The sequence below is a fragment of the Peromyscus eremicus genome, chromosome 8a (genome assembly GCF_949786415.1).
Source record: "Peromyscus eremicus chromosome 8a, PerEre_H2_v1, whole genome shotgun sequence".
In the NCBI taxonomy this organism is placed as follows: Eukaryota; Metazoa; Chordata; class Mammalia; order Rodentia; family Cricetidae; genus Peromyscus; species Peromyscus eremicus.
Window position 1 is genome coordinate 50,618,337 of NC_081423.1, and position 20,307 is coordinate 50,638,643.

At 45.3% G+C, this 20,307-nt stretch overlaps 1 protein-coding gene across 1 annotated transcript in view; it reads left to right on the forward strand.

Annotated features, from left to right (window-relative positions):
• The first annotated feature begins 322 nt into the window (after positions 1-322).
• Positions 323-20,307, forward strand: part of Myh13 (myosin heavy chain 13) — a 48,265-nt gene continuing 28,280 nt past the window's right edge. Inside the window, exons 1-17 of the mRNA XM_059270934.1 lie at positions 323-526; positions 1,989-2,132; positions 2,213-2,369; positions 3,756-3,783; positions 3,873-3,984; positions 5,378-5,470; positions 7,525-7,588; positions 7,697-7,795; positions 7,897-8,000; positions 8,751-8,889; positions 12,563-12,681; positions 13,407-13,556; positions 13,659-13,829; positions 14,453-14,762; positions 17,033-17,106; positions 17,213-17,300; positions 19,517-19,634. Coding sequence (XP_059126917.1) covers positions 323-526; positions 1,989-2,132; positions 2,213-2,369; positions 3,756-3,783; positions 3,873-3,984; positions 5,378-5,470; positions 7,525-7,588; positions 7,697-7,795; positions 7,897-8,000; positions 8,751-8,889; positions 12,563-12,681; positions 13,407-13,556; positions 13,659-13,829; positions 14,453-14,762; positions 17,033-17,106; positions 17,213-17,300; positions 19,517-19,634 — 2,174 coding nt within the window. The remainder of the gene's footprint in view (positions 527-1,988; positions 2,133-2,212; positions 2,370-3,755; positions 3,784-3,872; positions 3,985-5,377; positions 5,471-7,524; positions 7,589-7,696; positions 7,796-7,896; positions 8,001-8,750; positions 8,890-12,562; positions 12,682-13,406; positions 13,557-13,658; positions 13,830-14,452; positions 14,763-17,032; positions 17,107-17,212; positions 17,301-19,516; positions 19,635-20,307) is intronic.

Genomic DNA, 20,307 nt, shown 5'->3' on the forward strand with positions numbered 1-20,307 from the left:
TCACTGCCATTCCAAACATTGTTCCCACGTTTACATAAGGGCATGGCACTCAGGTCACAGGGCTCAAGCAGGATGAGTCATTTAGGAGGTGCTTACTGGAGCCTTCTTTACCAAACATGTGGCTGCCTTGAGTTTGCCCACTTAATGCCCTCCCTGGGCCTGGCTGTACATCTCTCAAAAGGTAGAGTTGTTCCAAGAGCCTCTGAACCTGCCCCCCCACCCCCGCCCCCGACTGAATAGCAATAATGGGGCAGAGGAGGGTGGAGTACTTACCCAAGCCGAAGCCTCACTAGTCCCCCTGTCTTCTCAGCCCCCAGCAGTCATGAGTTCAGACGCTGAGATGGCCATTTTTGGAGAAGCTGCTCCCTACCTCCGAAAACCAGAGAAGGAGAGGATTGAGGCTCAGAATCGCCCTTTCGACTCTAAGAAAGCCTGTTTTGCTGTGGATGATAAAGAAATGTATGTGAAAGGCATGATCCAGAGCAGGGAAAATGACAAAGTTATTGTCAAGACCTTAGATGACCGGGTAAGTGTTGGTCTTTAATAATGTAGCGTCCTTGCTTTCCTTTGGAGTGAACTACTAGAGATTGCATGCTGGGCCATAACCATCTGATGCTGCCTGTTGCCTGATGGGTCAATTCAATACAAGCTCTAGGCGGTGGGGCTCTTACAGAGCAAGCTCCAGGGCCCCCATTGGTTTGGAGTGGGTAATCACAGTGCACTCTTCAGTTCAATCCTTATTGGACATACATCAGACCTCTGCTGTCATGTCATGGTTCCTGCTTCCCCAAAGTTTGCCATCTAGTGTAAGGGCTGTGTGTCAGGAATGAATACCAGTTCAAACGCAGGCACAGCCAACAGATCTTGTTTACATGTCTTATCATTGAACTAAACCTCTGACTCTAGCTTCTTTTCACTGAAATAGAGAAAATAAAAACCAGTCTTCAGCCATTCTTGGGGTCTCCCCACCTTCAGAGCTGTGCCCCATTTTCACAATCTTACAGAGAGTCCACCTGGACCCACTGCCTTTCTGGTGGATCTACTAAGAAGTGAGTGCCAGTCCCTAAGCTGTCAGGATGCAGAGACCTTCTCTCTCCCTGTGGGCTATCTTGGGGGTCTCTTTATAGGCTCAGATATTGGGATGAAAGGCCTTCCTTCCTCATGAACTTCAGCCCACATCAGCGAGTCTCCTTCCGCTAACCCCAAAGCTCCCCTAAGAACTTCAGTTTTAGGAGAATAAAAGCCAGCAAACCTTCTTGGCTCTCTCTCTCTCTCTCTCTCCTGCCCTACTTTCTGTGTCTCCCGAGAATGAAGCACAGAGCCAATTATATGCTTGAGTAGGAAGCAAAGGTGGGAGTAACCTAGAGAGGTGAAATTCAATAATTATCTCCAAATACTGTTCAACCACGAACCATCATACCTGTCCAAATGTTTAACTATGACAGCAGAGATCCAAGCAATTATCAGAGCTTTGAAGAAACAGGTGAAAAGAAATGGGCCATGAGAGGGGGCACCTGGGCAGGGCTCTGGGGGTTTCTTTCTAGAGACAACCCTAATGAAGATATTGCAAAGACACCCACAGAAGCAGGGTATTGAGGAAGGGAAGCACAGAGCCCATGAGGAAAGTTCTTCCCAACCTTTGTCTCATTACAGCACTCAGAGCAACAGGTCATATCAAGGCAACTCGCCTTGCCTTTGGCTACCTTAAGCACCATCTGGCAACTCTGAGGGCCAAACTTCTCTTTAGCTTTCCATACCTGATGCCCTTTCCTGGCACACACAATGCCAGGATGCCTAGGCGCACCAGACCAGAATCAGGTTAACCAAGGAAAGTTACTGCCAGGTCATCTCTGGGTGTGGAAAGGATCCATCAAGTTGTTGTGGTAATGCCCTGACCACACTGCAGTATCCCAGCATGCCACCTGCCCCCAGGAGAGCACAGGTCATTGGTTCTGCACCCATCACTTGCTTTTCCTTGTTCCACCCAGGAGCTCACTCTGAACAGTGACCAGGTTTTCCCCATGAACCCCCCTAAGTTTGACAAGATCGAGGACATGGCCATGATGACCCACCTGCACGAACCCGCAGTGCTGTATAACCTCAAAGAACGATATGCAGCCTGGATGATCTACGTGAGAGCCTTTGACCTCTTTCTATTTCACTTACCTCTCTGAGGAAAAACAAGATCCATAATCTTTTAAATTTCCCACAGACCTATTCGGGCCTCTTCTGCGTCACCGTCAACCCCTACAAGTGGCTGCCGGTGTACAACCCTGAGGTGGTGGCGGCCTACCGAGGCAAAAAGCGCCAGGAGGCCCCGCCCCACATCTTCTCCATCTCTGACAACGCCTACCAGTTCATGCTGACAGGTGAGTGAGCCCTTGCTTTCATGTGATCGTAAGTCATTTATTGGCTAAGTACTTGGGCCCTTTGGAGACCTCACTCACTCTTCATCTAAACAACACAGTGGTCAGTGTGAACTTGGGAGCATCAAATGACTTGGGGGTGAATGACCAAGGCTGTGGTATCTTTCATTACAGTAGTCATGGTCCAGAGCAAAGCCAGGGGTCCTAGCTGAGGTACTCCAAACTTGTACTTATTCAGGGGGATTGTGGAAGACAAGGACTCTGCTTTTCCATACCCCCACTTCACCCCACTAAGGGTACACTTAAAAGACACACTAACCACCAACCACTTAAGGAATACAAAGTTCAAGGGGTATAGCACACTTCTCTGATCGTTCCCAAGACACAGATACATGCTAACACTGCCACACCACTATGCCTACAGTCACTTGTCCACTAAACTTTCACCTGACTTGACTTACCACAGACATAGGAAGTGAGCAGCCATGATTAGAAAACCCATAAAAATCAAACAAACCTCTACAATCCTCACCAACTCTTCAATTTCTTCCCTATATATTAACCAAATTGACACGTTTTAAAGGGAAGAGTCACATCACTATTTGTATTAGCTTGCCATGGCCACTGTGACATAATGCCACAAGCTGGGCATCTTAATGAGAAATATGTTTATAAGGATCATGAGAGAAAATGTGTTCAAGGGTGCTCACCCAACTTCCATGGTTTGTAGGTGATCTTCCATGTTACTGGGCCTCTGTTACTATGTTACTCTGCCTTTGTCTTCCCCTGGTGTTCTTTCTATGTGCATATGTCTTCATTTGTTCCTACACTACAGGGACACAGAGATGTGGATCAAGCCTCAGCCTGTTCCAGTCTGACCACATCTTTAATAATATCTGAGTCTCATTTACATTTTAATTCCAAATGAGGTCACATTCTGAGGTTCTAAGGGTTAGGACTTCGATATATGAATTTTAGAGTGCTACAATTCTCTTCACACACTTCATAAATGGAAAATCAGTCTTACTTTGTGCAAGTAGAAAATCAAGACCAAGAAATTAAGATGACATCCAATCAGCTAAAAGTTATGGCCTCCCAACAGCTCAGGACCCAAGGCTTGCTTCCCTTGTTAAAAGAAATGTAAGAGCATGCCAGCAAGGAGCTCAGATTTACAAATATAGACACCCTTCGCACTGCGGGGCTCACTGCTCCAGCATCCCACTTTCAGAGAATCTGCATAAATTCTCCCACAATGATTGGACAGGCCTACACCACACCCCTAGCAAGTGGCAAAGCCAGAGCTGTGTTCTCAGACTCCTCGCAGGGCTGCTCATTTTTAAACCCTCCTATTACTTATGAGTTTGGTTTTGCTTGTTTCTGTGTTTCCAGATCGAGACAACCAGTCCATCCTGATCACGTGAGTAGCCCACGTTTACATCACGATGGCTTCGAAGTCGACACCTTCTCTTCCACTTTCCTTTATCCCATTTACTTTTTAATTGACAGTGGAGAATCTGGGGCTGGGAAGACTGTGAACACCAAGCGTGTCATCCAGTACTTTGCCACAATTGCAGTCACGGGAGATAAGAAGAAAGAGCAGCAGCCAGGCAAAATGCAGGTGAGGGGTATTATGCACCAAAGGCTTGTTGGAATAAATATACCTCCAATATTAAGTGAATGCCAAGGATATGAAGGAAGTACACTCAGCAGAGATAGCCCAATTGGGACAGGCTTTTTTTTTTGTCCCTTTGTATTCTTATACAGAAAATTTCTCATACCAAAAGTATAGATATTTTTCTATAACTGAAGTATTCTCCAGTTCAGTGGAAGGCCCATCAGGATCTTACAACTCAATTTAATTCTGACACTAGCTTAGGGGACATAGCATCATACCCCATAAGTTAATGGTTCAGGCTCACAAGCTCCGGTCCATACTACCAGTATGTACATTGAACCAACTTCTTACAAGTAAAGAGTCCCTGCTCTCTCTTCTGCTGCTGGAGTGGCTCACAGAACTCAAGAACTATATCCCTTAAATGTATTGAGTGAGAGGGAAGAGATGCACGAATACTGTGTGGGAAGAGGAATCTGGAGTCTCTGTGCCCTTTTTGAACATGCCACCTCTCAGCACCTGGGCTCACCAATCTGGAAGCTTTCCAAATTCCTTTGGTTAGGGGATCCTTACCATTAGTCCTTTCCATTAGTCAGCCATCAGTGACCAGCTCAACTCTCTAACCATACAAAACCCTTGTCCCGAGGCTTCAGCTCTCAGCCACCACACACACCAGACCACATCACACCATACCACACCACACAACATCACACCATACCACACCACACAACACCAGACCATACCACATCACCTCAGAGACCCCAAGAGTTTTAGAAAGTTTGTACCAGGAAACTGGATGAAGTTCAAAGTATATGTCTCTGCCTAAATCACAGTCACACTCAGACACAACTGGGATTGGTACTGTCATTGTAGACCTGGAGATCTGCCTAGCACCAGCTCCATCAGCAGCAGTTGGGCGATCTTGACCGACTTCACACCCCCTTTAGAGAAAGATTAGGAGTACTATGGGTTTTCAAGAGGGAACACATTTCAGAACTACCCAGAGAATTTCTTAAGAAGGCTGGTGAGGCTCTAACCATAGAATTTCCAAGTGACTAGGTCTCAGGTGGGCTCCTCTTGCTGAAGTGCGTATTTAAAAAGCCTACCGTTTGTAATGAAGCATCAGTAGAAAAGAAAGCATGTTGAAATGGAGGGGAATACATTCCAGTCCGGAATCTGCCAAAGCCAGGTCACCCCAATGCTACCCTAAAAAAAGCTTCTCCAAAAGGGAACCCTGAGACTCCCCCAGGAGGGCTGTCCACACACCAGCCCTGACCACTGGTCAGGGGTGACATCCTTCCCAGTACTCTGCCCAGACACCCACAGTTTCCAGTCACCAAACACCCATCCCAGAAGAAAGTCTGAAGTTCTTGACTTTCCTCTCTTCGCTTGTTACTAGGGAACACTGGAGGATCAGATCATCCAAGCCAATCCCCTGCTGGAGGCCTTTGGAAATGCCAAGACCGTGAGGAACGACAATTCCTCCAGATTCGTAAGAGCAGATCAGTTTTCAACTCCCCACCCAATTACACCCATCCCTGAAATCCTAGATAGGAAAATTTGCTACATACACTGAGCCTTGGTCCTACAATTCAGATCAACAGGGCTAAGTGGAATTAATTAGGAAGGTGTAGGCTTATTCCTGGCAAAGGGAGGGTTTCACTGTCTATCCTTAACCATGGAAGACCCCTTCACAGTATGCTGAGTCACAGGGACTCATACTCCACACGTTAGGAGGAATCATTAAGGCCGAAGTGGTCTCTGTAGGTGGAAGAACTTATTTAATTTCTCTCTGTGTGTCCATTTGCACATTTGAGAAGGCAATAGCAGGGTATTATCTTTTTATTGCCTCGAAATAGGGTCTCTGACTGAAGCAGAAGCTTTCCATTTTTGCTAGGCTCCTGGCCAGCAACCACTCAGGCTCAGCCTGTCTCTGACCCTCAGTGCTGGGGTAATAGGCAAGCGAAGTCATGCCTAGTGCTTAGAAGCACTTTTAAATGCAAACATTGATTGACTTAGCCACAGAAACCTTAATAGAGTCTAAATTAGCAAACTTGACCTCTTCCGAGTCAGGAGGCCCTGGGAGGAGGGGCAGCCAGTGAAGGCAGGACAAGAGATTAGAAACTGAGAGTGGCTTGGTGTTGTCAATACTGAAGGATATATTCCATCTTCCAGAATTTTACTAAAGATTAGTTCAACCAAAGTGGTATTTACTTCCATGCTAACGAATAAGTAAACATTTATTCCTCCATTTAGCTTTCTCGGCCAGGGGAACAAGTGCTCAGAGGTGAAGTTTGACCAAAGACTCCCAGTTACGAAAGTGCATGAGCATTCCACACATTTCCCAAGCTTGGTAACTTCAGCATCCCATAATCTTCCCACAGAGACCAAATGGGTACTGAGTAGAAAGTGGGTGCATCTCTCAGAGACTGTGGCACTGAGCCCTGACTATTCCCTCCTTGACTATGCCCCTTGAACTCAGCTCACTGCCCCATGCATACCTGTCTTCCTGGTTACACAGCTAAGCATGAGGGTGTCTGTTACACGTGTTAAACACACCTGGATCGAGCTGGTTATTGTGTTGACCTTAAGAGGAGACAATGCCTTTGGGAACTCTGAATTGGTACACCCACTTAGTTGTGATGTCTCCTTAACTTGGTCCTGATTCAGACTCACAATAACGTCTGTCGACTTTCTGCCATCCAGACATTTACAGGCTAAGGGGTGACTTATATTGTCTTCCATTAAGTTAAAGAATACTGAAGAGTTATCTAACATTTCATAGACTAGTCATAACATTTTGAGAAACTTTTGAGGACTGAACACGTTCCAGACGGTATAAGGAAACAAATATGCCATGACTTTTGCCTTCAAATTCACTCACAGTGTGGTAGAGGATCAGCTAAGCAGATAATGTAAGAAAGGAGTAAATATATTGTGTGTGCATGCTATTATTGTAAATTATACATAGATGCAAGTTCATAAATATGTCATATAAATAATATATAATGTTTTGTTTATTTTACATCTGATATATAGTGTTTTGTGTATGTGTGTGTGTGTGTGTGTGTGAGAGAGAGAGAGAGAGAGAGAGAGAGAGAGAGAGAGAGAGAGAGAGAGAGAGAGAGAGATCAAAAAAGGAGAATTACACAGACCCTGAGTTGTTCATTTGGGAGCTAGAGAGGCTGGCCTGAGTCTGGGCCTGAAAAGTGGATTTGCTGTTAGGAAACAGCAAGAGTGTGGGAAGCCAGGTATGATAACAAGGAGGCAATCAAGACTGATGTGGTTCTAAGCAGGTAAGTCAGAAAATGAGCCTGTGGGCTTCCCCAGAGATGCAGGAACAGGATCAACACTTAGGGCAGAATTCTCATAGCCTTGGATGACCCAGCCTAGGGACATGGATGTCAGGGACACAGACAGGAAGGAAGTGTTTGTGCTTCTGATGTCACTCCCAGACACGCACCTCTACCCACTTCCTACCCACCTCTCAGAGAATCAGAGGCAGCATCAATAAAATAACGTGTTTGTCAACCTGCTGTTGGACAGGGGAAGTTCATTCGGATACACTTTGGAGCCACAGGGAAGCTTGCATCAGCGGACATTGAAACCTGTGAGTCCACACAACGCATAGAAATAATGCTCAGCTAAAGGCATCACGCAGGAACCTGCAAGCTCATGATTTTTGTTGTTGTTATTGTTGTTACTGTTGTTACTTTAGATCTCCTGGAAAAATCCAGAGTGACATTCCAGTTATCCAGTGAACGAAGCTACCACATTTTTTACCAAATCATGTCAAACAAGAAGCCAGAACTAATTGGTAAGCTCCGGGGATGCTGTCCTTAGCTTCTGGATCAGCAGTGGGAACAGTACTGAGACTGAGGGCTGACTGAGGCATTCAAACACCTTCCTCTTTCACAGACTTGCTTCTGATTTCAACCAACCCCTTTGACTTCCCCTTCGTGAGCCAAGGAGAGGTCACGGTAGCCAGCATTGATGACAGCGAGGAGCTGTTGGCGACTGATGTAAGCATGTGCTTATTTGTTTGCGTAGAGCATTACGGAGTTCATGAGCTTAGAGGCATCTTAATGTGCTCATGGGAAAATGGGGATCCAGAGATACTACTTACTTCTTCACCCATAAGTCTGTATATCTACAAGGTATATGAACATGAAGGATATACGCACATATACATAAACACACACACACACACACAGAGGAGTACTTACATAAAAACATCTATAAACCTACAAGTTATTATGCTGACTTAATAAGATAACATATGGATAGCACCTTATCCAAATACCTTAAATAAAAGGGGATCTCTACAAAAATCTGTCCTTTGCTCATCTGAAAATTGGTAATACCTCTGCTGACCTTCCCTCCCAGGTCTAATTTCTGTAGTGTATTTACTAAATGATAGATGACACTGGGATTCCCATGTTACAATGACACACTGAGACTTTGGGACACTATTTCTCCATCACTGTCTGTACAATATTCCTCTTCCTGTACCATACAGTGGTTTCCAATCCGCTCATTCAGAAAATAACCCATCTACATGGAGTGGGAAAGGTTAGAGCTAGCTCTTATCTGATGAGAGAAAATAAACAACCTCATTTTCTTCCCATAATCTCCATTCACCTAAACAAACATACTTAAAACTGGATTTTAGCCTTTAACTTGACACATCCCTCATCCATCTGCTGATGTGAGCAAATACTGTTTCATATGATACACAAAGAGGATCCCTGAGTTCCTTTTCTTCCTTCTAGAATGCCATTGACATCCTGGGTTTCAGCCCAGAGGAGAAAGTTGGGATCTACAAGCTGACGGGGGCCGTGATGCATTATGGGAACATGAAGTTCAAACAGAAGCAGAGAGAGGAGCAGGCAGAGCCGGATGGCACCGAAGGTAACTGGACCCGAGGAGGTGGGTGGGAGTTGATTCCCCTCCTATGTTCATATGTGGTCTGAGCTTATGTGAGATAAACTCTTTTGCTCTTCCAAAATTATACACCCTGAATTTGAGTTGTTCAAGACTCATGGTTCATGTCCTTAACAAGTCCACTCATTTCGTTAAGACATATAGTGTCAAATCGTCATCTGCTCTCACCATTGAAGTTTGCTCCACTTTTAAGGTGGATTTGAATGAGTGACCTATTAGACCATTGCTAAGTGAACATCACTTTCTCTCGATGCGTACTAACATGAATGCCCAGGACACTGTCCTGATCATTTGGACCTAACGTGAAAAACCTCTGATAAAAAGGGCGTCAAGTTTTCTTCCTCCTGGCCCTCCCACTCTGACATCTACTAAACATGACCCTGAACCAAAAACTGGTGAACGCCTCTTCCTCTCCATAATTCTCACCCGGCTGATGGAAGCTGCTCTCTACCTTACCCATAGAAGTCCTAGAAGTGAAGCTGAAGGAAATGGGAGGAGAGGACAGGCTACAGAGCTCACACCACCCCGTGTGGCCTGTTCTTCGACCCTTTCTTCTCTCATGTGCATCCTAAAAATTCCTTGAATAAAGGGGTGAATAGTTGTGGGTCACCCCTAATAATCTTACCTGTTGATTCCATCCCCACAGTGTGTGAATTGGGTTGGTTAAACCTGGAGGCATCACAAAGGCTCTGTAGACATGGCTTCAAGGTTAGGAAGATCTAAATGACCTTATCGGTGTGCGGTTAAGGCTCACCTGATTTGTTTCTCTCTGCCTGCATTAATCTCCCCTTTGTCAACTTAAACCATCTGGTCAGTAGCATTACTGTGGGTATTACAGCCCGCCATGCTCATAGATCCCACTCACACACAAGGGAAGATTATACAAGATGTACACCAGGGGCACGTGTCTTGGAAGCCATCTTAGATGCCTGCCTACCTCAGTGGTATACAGTGGGAAGAGAAACAGAATTCAGAACAGGAAACATTTGGCCCAGGATAACTGTGGAAGGCTTCTTGGAGTAAAGGACAGTGAATTGGACTGTGAAGGATGGTTAGGATTCCGAAAGATGAGGGGAGAGGTAGACACACTGTGGTAAGCACGGATACAAGAGAGATAATGCAGTGAGAACTGAGGAAGAGATGTGATCCACTCTGGCTACAGAAAAAAAGAATGTGTGGCAGATTTACATTTGGGAAGTTACATAAACCAATGACACTCCAAGTAGCAGGGGCATAAATCAGTTAGGGCATAACTTCAAGCATGGAACCTTGGAGAAAATGCACCAGGATCCTCAGCAAGTGTGCATTGTACAGAAACATGTCTTGGTAGAATCCCTGGACCTCTTCCTGCCCTAGTAATCATGTGCCTCATGTTTATAGCAGAAAGAACCCTGACCAAAAAAAAAAAAACAGTGGGGGAACTATAGTCAGGCACGAGCACCTATGATGATGATGCCAATCTGTGTGTCAAAAGTAGTCATCCACCGGAGGCTCACCAAACACCAGGCATGCCCCCTGATAACCCTAGAATCCCAACACTGTCACTAGCCCCCAGTCTTGCAAATGAACAAACTAAAGCATGGAGAAGCAAAGACAAAATCCGGAGCCTGGCAGTCCAGTCTGGAGCCAGGCAATCTGATCCTGGAGTCCAGACTCTTTGCTGCTTGTACTGCTCCACAGCTGCTGGAAACAAGTCAAAGGCCAGCGATTTGAGGGCATGAAGTGAACATGGGTTTATCAAGGATGAGAGTGACAATAGTAAATAACTGGTCCCATCCACATAAGTGGACACAGCAAGAAGAGGTGACAGTTTGAGCAGAATAAGGCGTGCATGTGGCTGTTGATAAAGTGCTTCTCAAATACTGCCCTGGAATTTAATGAACCTGTCTCCATACCTAGTTAACAAAATGAGAGTTCCATCCAGGGAAGGGTCTGCCTGGGAAGAAGCATTTCTCTGCCTCCTTGACGGACTCAGCTGCTATCAGTCCATGTCCACTGATGACACGAACATATCGTCGTCATTTGGCATTTTCCAGGCTTAGGTATCAAGGACTCACTGCCTACAACTACCAGGCCCTAGTTCACTTTCTGTTGCTGTGATAAAGCCATGACCAAAAGCAATTCAAGGGAGAAAAGGGTTTATTCGGCTTACAGGTTAGTCCACCACTGATTGACGCCAAAGCAGGGAGTCAAGGCAGGAACTAAAGCAGAGACCATGGGGATAAGCCATTTCCTGGTGTCATTCTAGACTCAGGTTCAGCTACCTTTCTTAGACAACCCAGGATCACCTGCACAGCAGTGGCACCCCCTGCAGGAAGCTCTGCCCTCCTCATCAATTTGCAATCAAGAAAACGATTGCCCAGAAGACAAGCCAGCAGACCAATCCGAAGAAGGCAATGCCTCATTTGTCACTGCTTCCAAGGTGTCTCTACTTTGTGTCAAGCGGACAGAAATTAACCAGCATGTACTAAAGCCCTCTGCAGCTCGACTCCCCTATGTAAACTGTGGTGGTATTTGTGTACAACTGATGCATACCCTCCAATGTACTCTGAATGATCTCTAGATAACTTTCACATCTGGTACAATGTAAACAGTCATGCTATATTGCTCAGTACAGATGCAAGTTTTTGTTTGTTTGTTCTGTTTGTTGTTGTTGTTGTTTTTGAGACAGGATCTCACTAAGTAGCCCTGGCTAGTCTAGAACTCACAATATAGACCAGGCTATCCTGAAATTAACAGAGCTCCACCTGACTCTGCCTCCTGGGTATTGGGATTAAAAGTGTGAGCCACAGTGACTGGCAATACAATTACTTTTTTAAAAATACTACCTCTGGGGGTGTAAGGGAGAGCTGCACATCAGAGTCTATGTGTTGATGTCTGAGAACAACTTGAAGGATTCAGTTCTCACCTTTTGTTGTGTGAGTCCTAGAGACCAATCTCAGGTCACTAGGCCTGGCAGAAGGCACCCTTACTTGCTGAGCAATCTAACCAGCCCAGATGTAACTCTTTTCCTTAGTATTTTCAACTCACAGTTGCTGGGACCCTCAGGTGTTGCTATGTAACTAACATGCTTTTTGATTTGGGTTTTTTTTTTTTGTAGTTTCAATTGTTGTTGTTGTTGCTTTGAGATAGCATCTCTTTATATAGTCCTGACAGTCCTGGAACTTGTATATAGACCAGGCTGGCCTCAAACTCACAGAGATCTGCCTATCTCTGACTCTCCAGTACAGGTATTAAAGGAGTATGCCACCATGCCCAGCTGACTAACGTGTTAATGAAGCTGAACTATTAGTAGGTCAAAAATAAGTCAAGAAACATATTGTCTGGGCCTGTACTCGGTAGAAGAGCACTTGCAATCCCAAAGCCCTGGATGATATCCTCAATACCTAGAAAAAGGAAGAGAAACATAAGCTTACTATTTGTAAAGCTTGCATCTAGGGGACAGATCGGGAGTTCTTGAAAACAAAAGGCCCCTGAGCTATGGGTTGAAGCTTTCCAGGCAAATCCAGGCCTGGTAACACGAGAGAATATAGAGACATCACAAAGGACCATGAGGCATATTTCTGGGAAGAGCCTGGGCTAATCCGAGAGCCAGGAGGCTTCCACTTCTGTCCAGCAACCATGTTTCCTCTTCCTTCAGTGGCTGACAAAGCCGGATACCTGATGGGACTGAATTCTGCGGAGATGCTGAAAGGCCTGTGTTGTCCAAGAGTGAAGGTCGGCAACGAGTATGTCACCAAAGGACAGAACGTCCAACAGGTAACAGAGATCCCCAGAATCCGCTTGACTCAGATGGCCTGCTATCTCAGCCATGTCCACAGCATCCTTCTAGTTACATTTGGAAAGTGGTGCGAAACTGACTTCAACATCAAGGTGGGAATTATCCTTAGATCTCAGTGGTGACCCAAGGGATGCCAATGCAGGCATGCCTACTAGGTGAGGGCTGGTACCCAGGAAGTGAAGGCTGGGCGGCCTCTCTCTGACGCTTTCTTTGGGGAGTTCCACATGCTATATCAGCTCTCTGCTTTATTGTGTCTTTGCCGGATAAGCTCCCTCCACCCCTCCTGCCTGAGATGTCCCTCAGTCCCTTTCCAACTTACACCTCCATGTTTCCACTTTCAACCTGAGATTCAGACCACTGTCTTTTGATCCCAATTCCAAATTCTATCAAGAAACATTAACTCACCCAACCTGCATCAAGGCCTCTCCTCTGATTGAATGAAGCATGGCCAGGGCTGTCATGTGTCTTAACCATGGAGGTTAAGAACCATGTTTTTAGTGGAATTGTTCTTAATGAAAGGAGAATATCATGAGCTAGACAGATGTCTCAAGAAATATTTAATAAGATGCTGAATGATGTGGAATTGTCAACATGCAGCTACTTTTGACCATCATGATGTCAATTTCATGCTTCAACTTAATACAACCAATAAGTGTGGAATAATGATTTAATATGAATGTTAAATGGATGGTCCATTCTCAAGGTGACCAACTCTGTGGGTGCCCTGGCCAAAGCTGTCTATGAGAAGATGTTCCTGTGGATGGTCACCCGCATCAACCAGCAGCTGGACACCAAGCAGCCCAGGCAGTACTTCATTGGGGTCTTGGACATCGCTGGCTTTGAGATCTTTGATGTGAGTTATTTAGGCAAATGACTGGCTTATTCTGTTTAGCTCTGTTTCCAAATTCACTCACAGGGATTTTTCAGACTTAAATTATTTCGTTTCTGCACTCAGTTCAACAGCCTGGAGCAGCTGTGCATCAACTTCACTAACGAGAAACTGCAACAGTTTTTCAACCACCACATGTTCGTGCTGGAGCAGGAGGAGTACAAGAAGGAAGGCATTGATTGGGAGTTCATTGACTTCGGGATGGACCTGGCCGCCTGCATTGAGCTTATAGAGAAGGTAGAGATGTTTCTTCTTTCCTCCATGGTATGCACCCCCATGCCTCTTATCTGCTCATATGGGCATCTCTAATCCCTCTCCCCTTCAGATAGCATCCCCTTTGCAGAGAGGATAAGCCTGGAAAGAGGGAGACTCGGAAAACACTCAGAACTGTTGTCACACCTAAGGTGGTGCCTGAGTGGTTAAAATACAAGATGACAAGCATGTCAGTGGAATCCCAGCATGCATAGTGTGACATGACCCAAAATTCAAAGAGGAGAGACCAGGGACAGTGGCGTTTTTAGTGGGAAGTTACTGTGAAAACAAAGGATGACATTAACTTTTAAAAAGGACTTCCATGCTGGGCATACTGGTACATTCTGTTATCCCAACACCTGGGAATCTGAAACAGGGGCATTACTAGTTTCAGACTAATCTATCCAGCAAGATGCCATTCTTGGTATCTACCACCATTCTGTTACCGAATCAAACATACCAGGAGCCTTGTTATCACAACTCACATGCCTGCGCTCTTAACACCATGATGGTGGCACCAAAGGATTTCTCTTTGCTTTCTCCAACCATGGAGCCACTGGCATGGCCTCTTAACTGTAAAGACACCATCTCTGTCATCCTCCTTCTAGCCAATGGGTATCTTCTCCATCCTGGAAGAGGAGTGCATGTTCCCCAAGGCAACAGATACCTCCTTCAAGAACAAGCTCTATGACCAGCACCTGGGAAAATCCAACAACTTCCAGAAGCCCAAGCCTGCCAAAGGCAAGGCCGAGGCCCACTTCTCGCTGGTGCACTATGCCGGGACCGTGGACTACAACATTGCCGGCTGGCTGGACAAGAACAAGGACCCCCTGAATGAGACGGTGGTGGGGCTGTACCAGAAGTCTTCCCTGAAGCTGTTGTCCTTCCTCTTTTCCAACTACGCTGGTGCAGAAGCAGGTGAGATGCTTTTTCCCTTGTGGAAAGCTCTGTGTAATTACTCACACCCTAAAGCCGCTCACAGATAAAACAGCACAACACAAGCTTCAAGCCTCCATTTTTCTTCCTCATATTCCCAATGTTCCTCTTAAAACAGTGAGCTCCATGGAGGTAAACTGGACTCTAAACTGGGTAAACTGGACAAGGTAGTCAATACTTTATTGTTTAATGGTTTTTTAAACCTAAGATATAATAGCAATACAATAAAATTAAAGAGTTCAGTGAGTTTTTTTGAATGTTTGTAATACTGAGCAATCATCACTACTATCTAGTTTAAATATATCTTAATCACCCCTATAATCCATATGCAATCTCTCTCCATTCTTGTCTCTGGGTCCTGGTTACCTCTGATCTACCCTCTGTCTCTATCGATTATTTGCTCAAAGTTGGCCAGGTTATCTGTCACCTCACTTAGGGATAATACCAAGACTTTAAGTTCCCAAGTGGTTATGGGCTTGGGGAATTCCCTATATAGCTGGGGCTGGCTTGAACCTGGTTTGGCCTTTTCTGGAAATTTCATAGAAATGGAATCAGATGTGATAGGGTCCTTCACTCAGGCTTGATGTTTTTAAGGTTTGTGCATGCTGCAGCAAGTATTACTTCTGGATTCCTTTCTACAGACAATAATATCTCACTGCAGGCATAGTCTTCACTTTGTCTCTGCCTTCTCAGTGGGTATTTGGGCCATCTCCACTTTCTGGCTGGGGCTTCAGTAAATGTGCATATGCAGATTTCTGTGTTATCTGTTGTCAGCTCCATGAATATATGCCTAGGAATGAAAATGCATGGTCACATGTGTCTTAGTGTCTTTCCAGTTGGTGCCATAGACATGTAGTAACCATGCTTGTTTGAGACAGGATCTCACTTTGTAGTTCAAGGTAGCCTAGGATTAAGTATGTGGCCCAGAACGCCCCAAACTTGCAATCCTCTTGCCTCAAACTCCCAAGTACTAGGATGCAGGAGTGTGCTGTCACAGACAGCCCCTATGTGTAATCGTTTGGGCTACATATCCAAACGATTACACATAAAGGCTGTTGTCCCCAAAGTAGCTATACAGCAGATGCCACCAATTCCCAAGGTTCCTAGTCCATTCACACTCAGTGTACTAATAGGTGTGGCACATTAAACAATTGCCCAAGATAAAATTTTAAAGTATTGACCATTTAAGTGCATACATTTATTATTTAGTTTCTTTGATTTTAAAATGCATGCAAGATTCAGTAGACAATGACATAATTTTAAAAAGTCAATGTCTAGTTACACTTTGGGCAGAGAATTATAATAAATGAGCAGAGGTTAAACTCGAATGATGGAATGATTTTCTTTGACTCTGACCAGAGTGCCTCTGTCTCCTAAGGTAGCCTCCCTTAGAGACAATGTGAAGACGTTATTAAAGAAGCTGTGGGTGGATATGTGTCTGAGAAAAGGCTTTCTGCCCTTTCCTCCCTGACCCAAATATACATTCCTGCCAGCCCCTGGGGACAGGGAGCGACAAGTGACAGGAGAATGAGGAAAAGAGAGAGAATATTTTCCCCAAGGTGAATCATGATTAAATTTCAGAGACTAAATAGAAAAAAGAGCCATTCCTGAAACTGGACCAAACAGCATGGACTTCAAACTGAGATAAGTATTAACTTGTTTCTCTCAGAAAAGAAAAAAAATGAAAGTAGACTATAGAATTTTCTTGAAAAAATATATATATAGTTTTTTTATTTTCAGTTTCTTCCTCATGAAGGCAGATCCAGGATACTGAGGCCTATTCCTATGATCCCAGCCCTGGGGTAGTTGAGGCAGAAGGATTGCTGCAAGTTCAAATCCAGCAAGACTGGTCTCAAAATAGCAAGACTTGGTCTCAAAATCCAAAAATAATTAATTGATAATAAAAGGAGTGAACATGAGGGAGACGCCAATCAGGGAGAAGGAATGTCTCAACCCATTTGATTAGATGTCAATTAAAGTCCCGCAGGAAAGGATTGTCCCTCTACACTAAGAGTGTGTATTATGCTTCCAGCTAAATGTCACCGATTCCCACCCCAGCCCATTATCACCGTGATAAAGCTGAGTGTCCCCAAATCTGGAAGGCATAGGCGTATGCCGAGAACAGTCCAACAGAACTTCGGCTCTTTGGGCCAGTGCAGCCAACACTCTTGTCTCGGGGCTGAGAAGATGCATGCACAGACCCTGCTCTGGGCCCCCTGCGCTGCACCTGACCCCTGTGTGTCGCTCTGCAGGTGACTCTGCAGGAAGCAAGAAGGGAGGGAAGAAGAAGGGTTCCTCTTTCCAGACCGTGTCGGCTGTGTTCAGGGTATGTGGTTTCTGTCTTGGGACCTTCCTCCACCACTTGTTTCTCTGCCCAATGAAATGGCGTGCGTGCACTAAGAGAAACGTGCTTGCTTTGGTCTGCATTCCAGGAAAATCTAAACAAACTGATGACCAACTTAAGGAGCACCCATCCTCACTTTGTACGCTGCCTGATTCCCAACGAGACCAAGACTCCTGGTGAGTAACAACCCAGGCTAGCCATTATTTGAATAGAGCAGGACTCTCGTGAAGTTATAGCCCTGACCTAACTTGGGTCCATTGGGCTCCTTACCACAAGCTAGGGTTTTGATCCTGTTACTTGCTTCACTCAATTGTACATTTTGTGAAGTAGAAGTGACTGTTTTCTATATTTTTACAAATAAAGAAATGGATACATTTTAGGTCTCAAGAAATTCCTTTTCCCAAAGTCTAGCATTTAGACAAAAGCCAGCATTCCCTGACTTTTAAGAAGATAGTTCCTGCTTGCTAAAAGGAGTCATTCTCTTTATCTCTGGCCAAAGGGACCTATGGCTCTTCCATTAACCTATACCCCAGGTGCCTATTTAACATACCAAAGTGGACAGCTGGCTACCAGTCTGTTGGCCAATACCTCTTACAGAGAGTCCTGGCTCCTCTCAGCATTTCTCACCCCACCCACTACCCTCAACCTCTCCAGCACCTGAACCTCACTTCCCTTCCCTCAGCTTCTGGGGCGCCTATAGAACCCAGCCAATTGGCTACCTGTCCTCTTGGTCTCTGTGTTCCCAGGTATTATCTTCTCCCCACTCTCTCTTTTCTTCGTCTCTCGGTCTTCCCCTCTCCTCTCATGGCCTGGTTCAGTCTGCCAGCCATCTTCAGTCTGGACCACTCCAGATGCCTGAGGCTATTCTCTCCCTCATATCTACAATAAATCTCCTCAGCTCACACTCAGGAGCATCATGTCCTCAATTTTTCACTTTTCAAGCACAGGAGGTCCCTCTTTCATGCAGTTGGTAAATAACACCGTTGTGTTTTGAACCAGTAGGAATCACATTCATGGACTGAAATATTCTGTGCCTCATTAATATGCATAATCACAATGTTTTGTAGATCTGCTAAAATTAAAAATCAGTGGCTATACTAAGAAGAAATGTGAAAAATGAAAATATAAACCAAAAATAATGCATGTTATAAAATCAAGAGAAATGAATACCAATAAGTTTTTTAAAGAAATAAGAAAGTTTGTTTGTATATTTAAATTTTTTCTGTAATATGGCCACGAAGTAGAAATGTCAGAAGTTTTCCAAAAGGAGTATTTCATTTTGTGACAAAACTGGAAGAGAAATTTTAACAGCACCCTTGGATCATGAGCGTCTTAAGAGTCATTGAAATGGATTTTCTATTCAAAATATCAGTAAAATGGAGCCATTACCATCAAAAAGGAAAGTAACAAAAGTGTGGGAAGAGGGAGAGGACCAGACAAATGTCTAAGGTTTCCTTCCCAGATCCTTCTGGAATACTAATAGATATATTTCCTCCTTGGTCTTAACCAATCTTTCTGCAGGAAATTCCCATCCGGTGGACCTTTGGGCCACCATGGCAGCGTTCTGTGTCCGCACTGTCTGGTGTCGTAGCTGCCAGCTGCACAGAGTTTGGCTTAAGGCAACTAAGATGAATCGTTGTTGTTAATCAATGTCACACGTCGATGATAATCATTGTGTGGGAGGGGCTACAGTGCCAGTCAAGTTGTGAAAACTGTTATAAGGGTCTCTCTTTGGAGCAAGCAGGAAAGCCTGTAGGCACTCTAGAAATTTCTGTAAGACAGCCTTAGCTGTACCCCTCTCTAGCAACTTAGGGTGCTTACAGTGAGAAATCACCACAGCCATTGTATCTCTCCTTTAACCCTCTGACCAGGCTGGTTACCAAGAGTGGCCATTGGCATCTCTGCCTGCAGTAGGCCTCTCTTGTCTCACTGGCCCCACACTTTCTACCCAGCCCCTACTTCCTGAAGCAGGTGCTGAGCAAATGGCCACCAGCCCCTACACTGAGCCTCCCACCCTACTGTGGATTTTGTTTCTTATCTGACTCCTCAGGCTCTGCACATTTGACATTTTCACCTCAGCAGAAATGGGAAGGAAGACTCTTCAGGTTGTCTAACAAGAAGCCCCAGGGCCTTTCCACACACCCCTGCCTTTCTTTGGAGCCTAGTTAAAACAGGGCCTCTGGCAGAATAAAGATCTGCTTCCTATGGCCTTGGGATGCTGGAGTCTCCCAGAAGACTGGGCCATCTTCTCTGTGATGCTTATACAAGTTGTAGTCACCCTGCTTAGTGCTGATCTCAACACACTCAAGTCTAAGTTCATGGTGTCTTAGATCACCAAAGACAAATAATGAAAAGCCACCCACTTCCCGCCCCTCCCCCATACCCCCACCAGGTGTGATGGACCACTACTTGGTCATGCATCAGCTGCGCTGTAATGGGGTCCTGGAGGGCATTCGGATCTGCAGAAAAGGGTTCCCCAGCCGAATCCTCTATGCTGACTTCAAACAGCGGTAGGTCACTTCTTCCGTGTGTTTATCTCTTTTGAGGACAACTTTTGCACACACACCCCATCCAAAGCACCCTTGGCCTCAGCAGTTGGTATGCTAAGAAGCCTCTCAGGCTTTCTGGACTTCATTGTGCCAGAAGGATCCCCCCACGTCCACAGTGAGTCTTGGGATGGACCCTAACTGATCTATCAGTCGTAGTCAGACCTAGCCGGACTGTCATTTTAAAGAAGGATGTCTCATCGTGATGGACATCTGGAATTAGATGGTCCTTTGTCTAGCGGTTCTCTGTACATTAGAGGATCCTAGCCACATCTCTGGCCTCTACCCAAAGATGTTCACAGCAAGCCACACACCACATTCCTGTGTTGTGACCATCGAAAATACCAGGCATTACCTGGTGTTCCCTGGAAGCCAAATCTGCCAGTGGAAATCCACTGTTCTAGAACACCTCTTTCCTTCCGGAAGTCCAGACCCCTTGAGAGGTAGGAGGAATGAGGTCTCCGAGCAGCAGCTAAATCCAAAGCTCTTCCAGGTCAGATAAGAGACATTTCCTCTGAAGGCAAATTTTCTGAGAAGTGTGCTCAGCCCATCTTCCTTCCTCCATGCTTCTCTCACTCCACCACACCCTAGAACCTACCCCTGGACCCCCCCTCTCCCAGACTAGCACTCTCCCAGA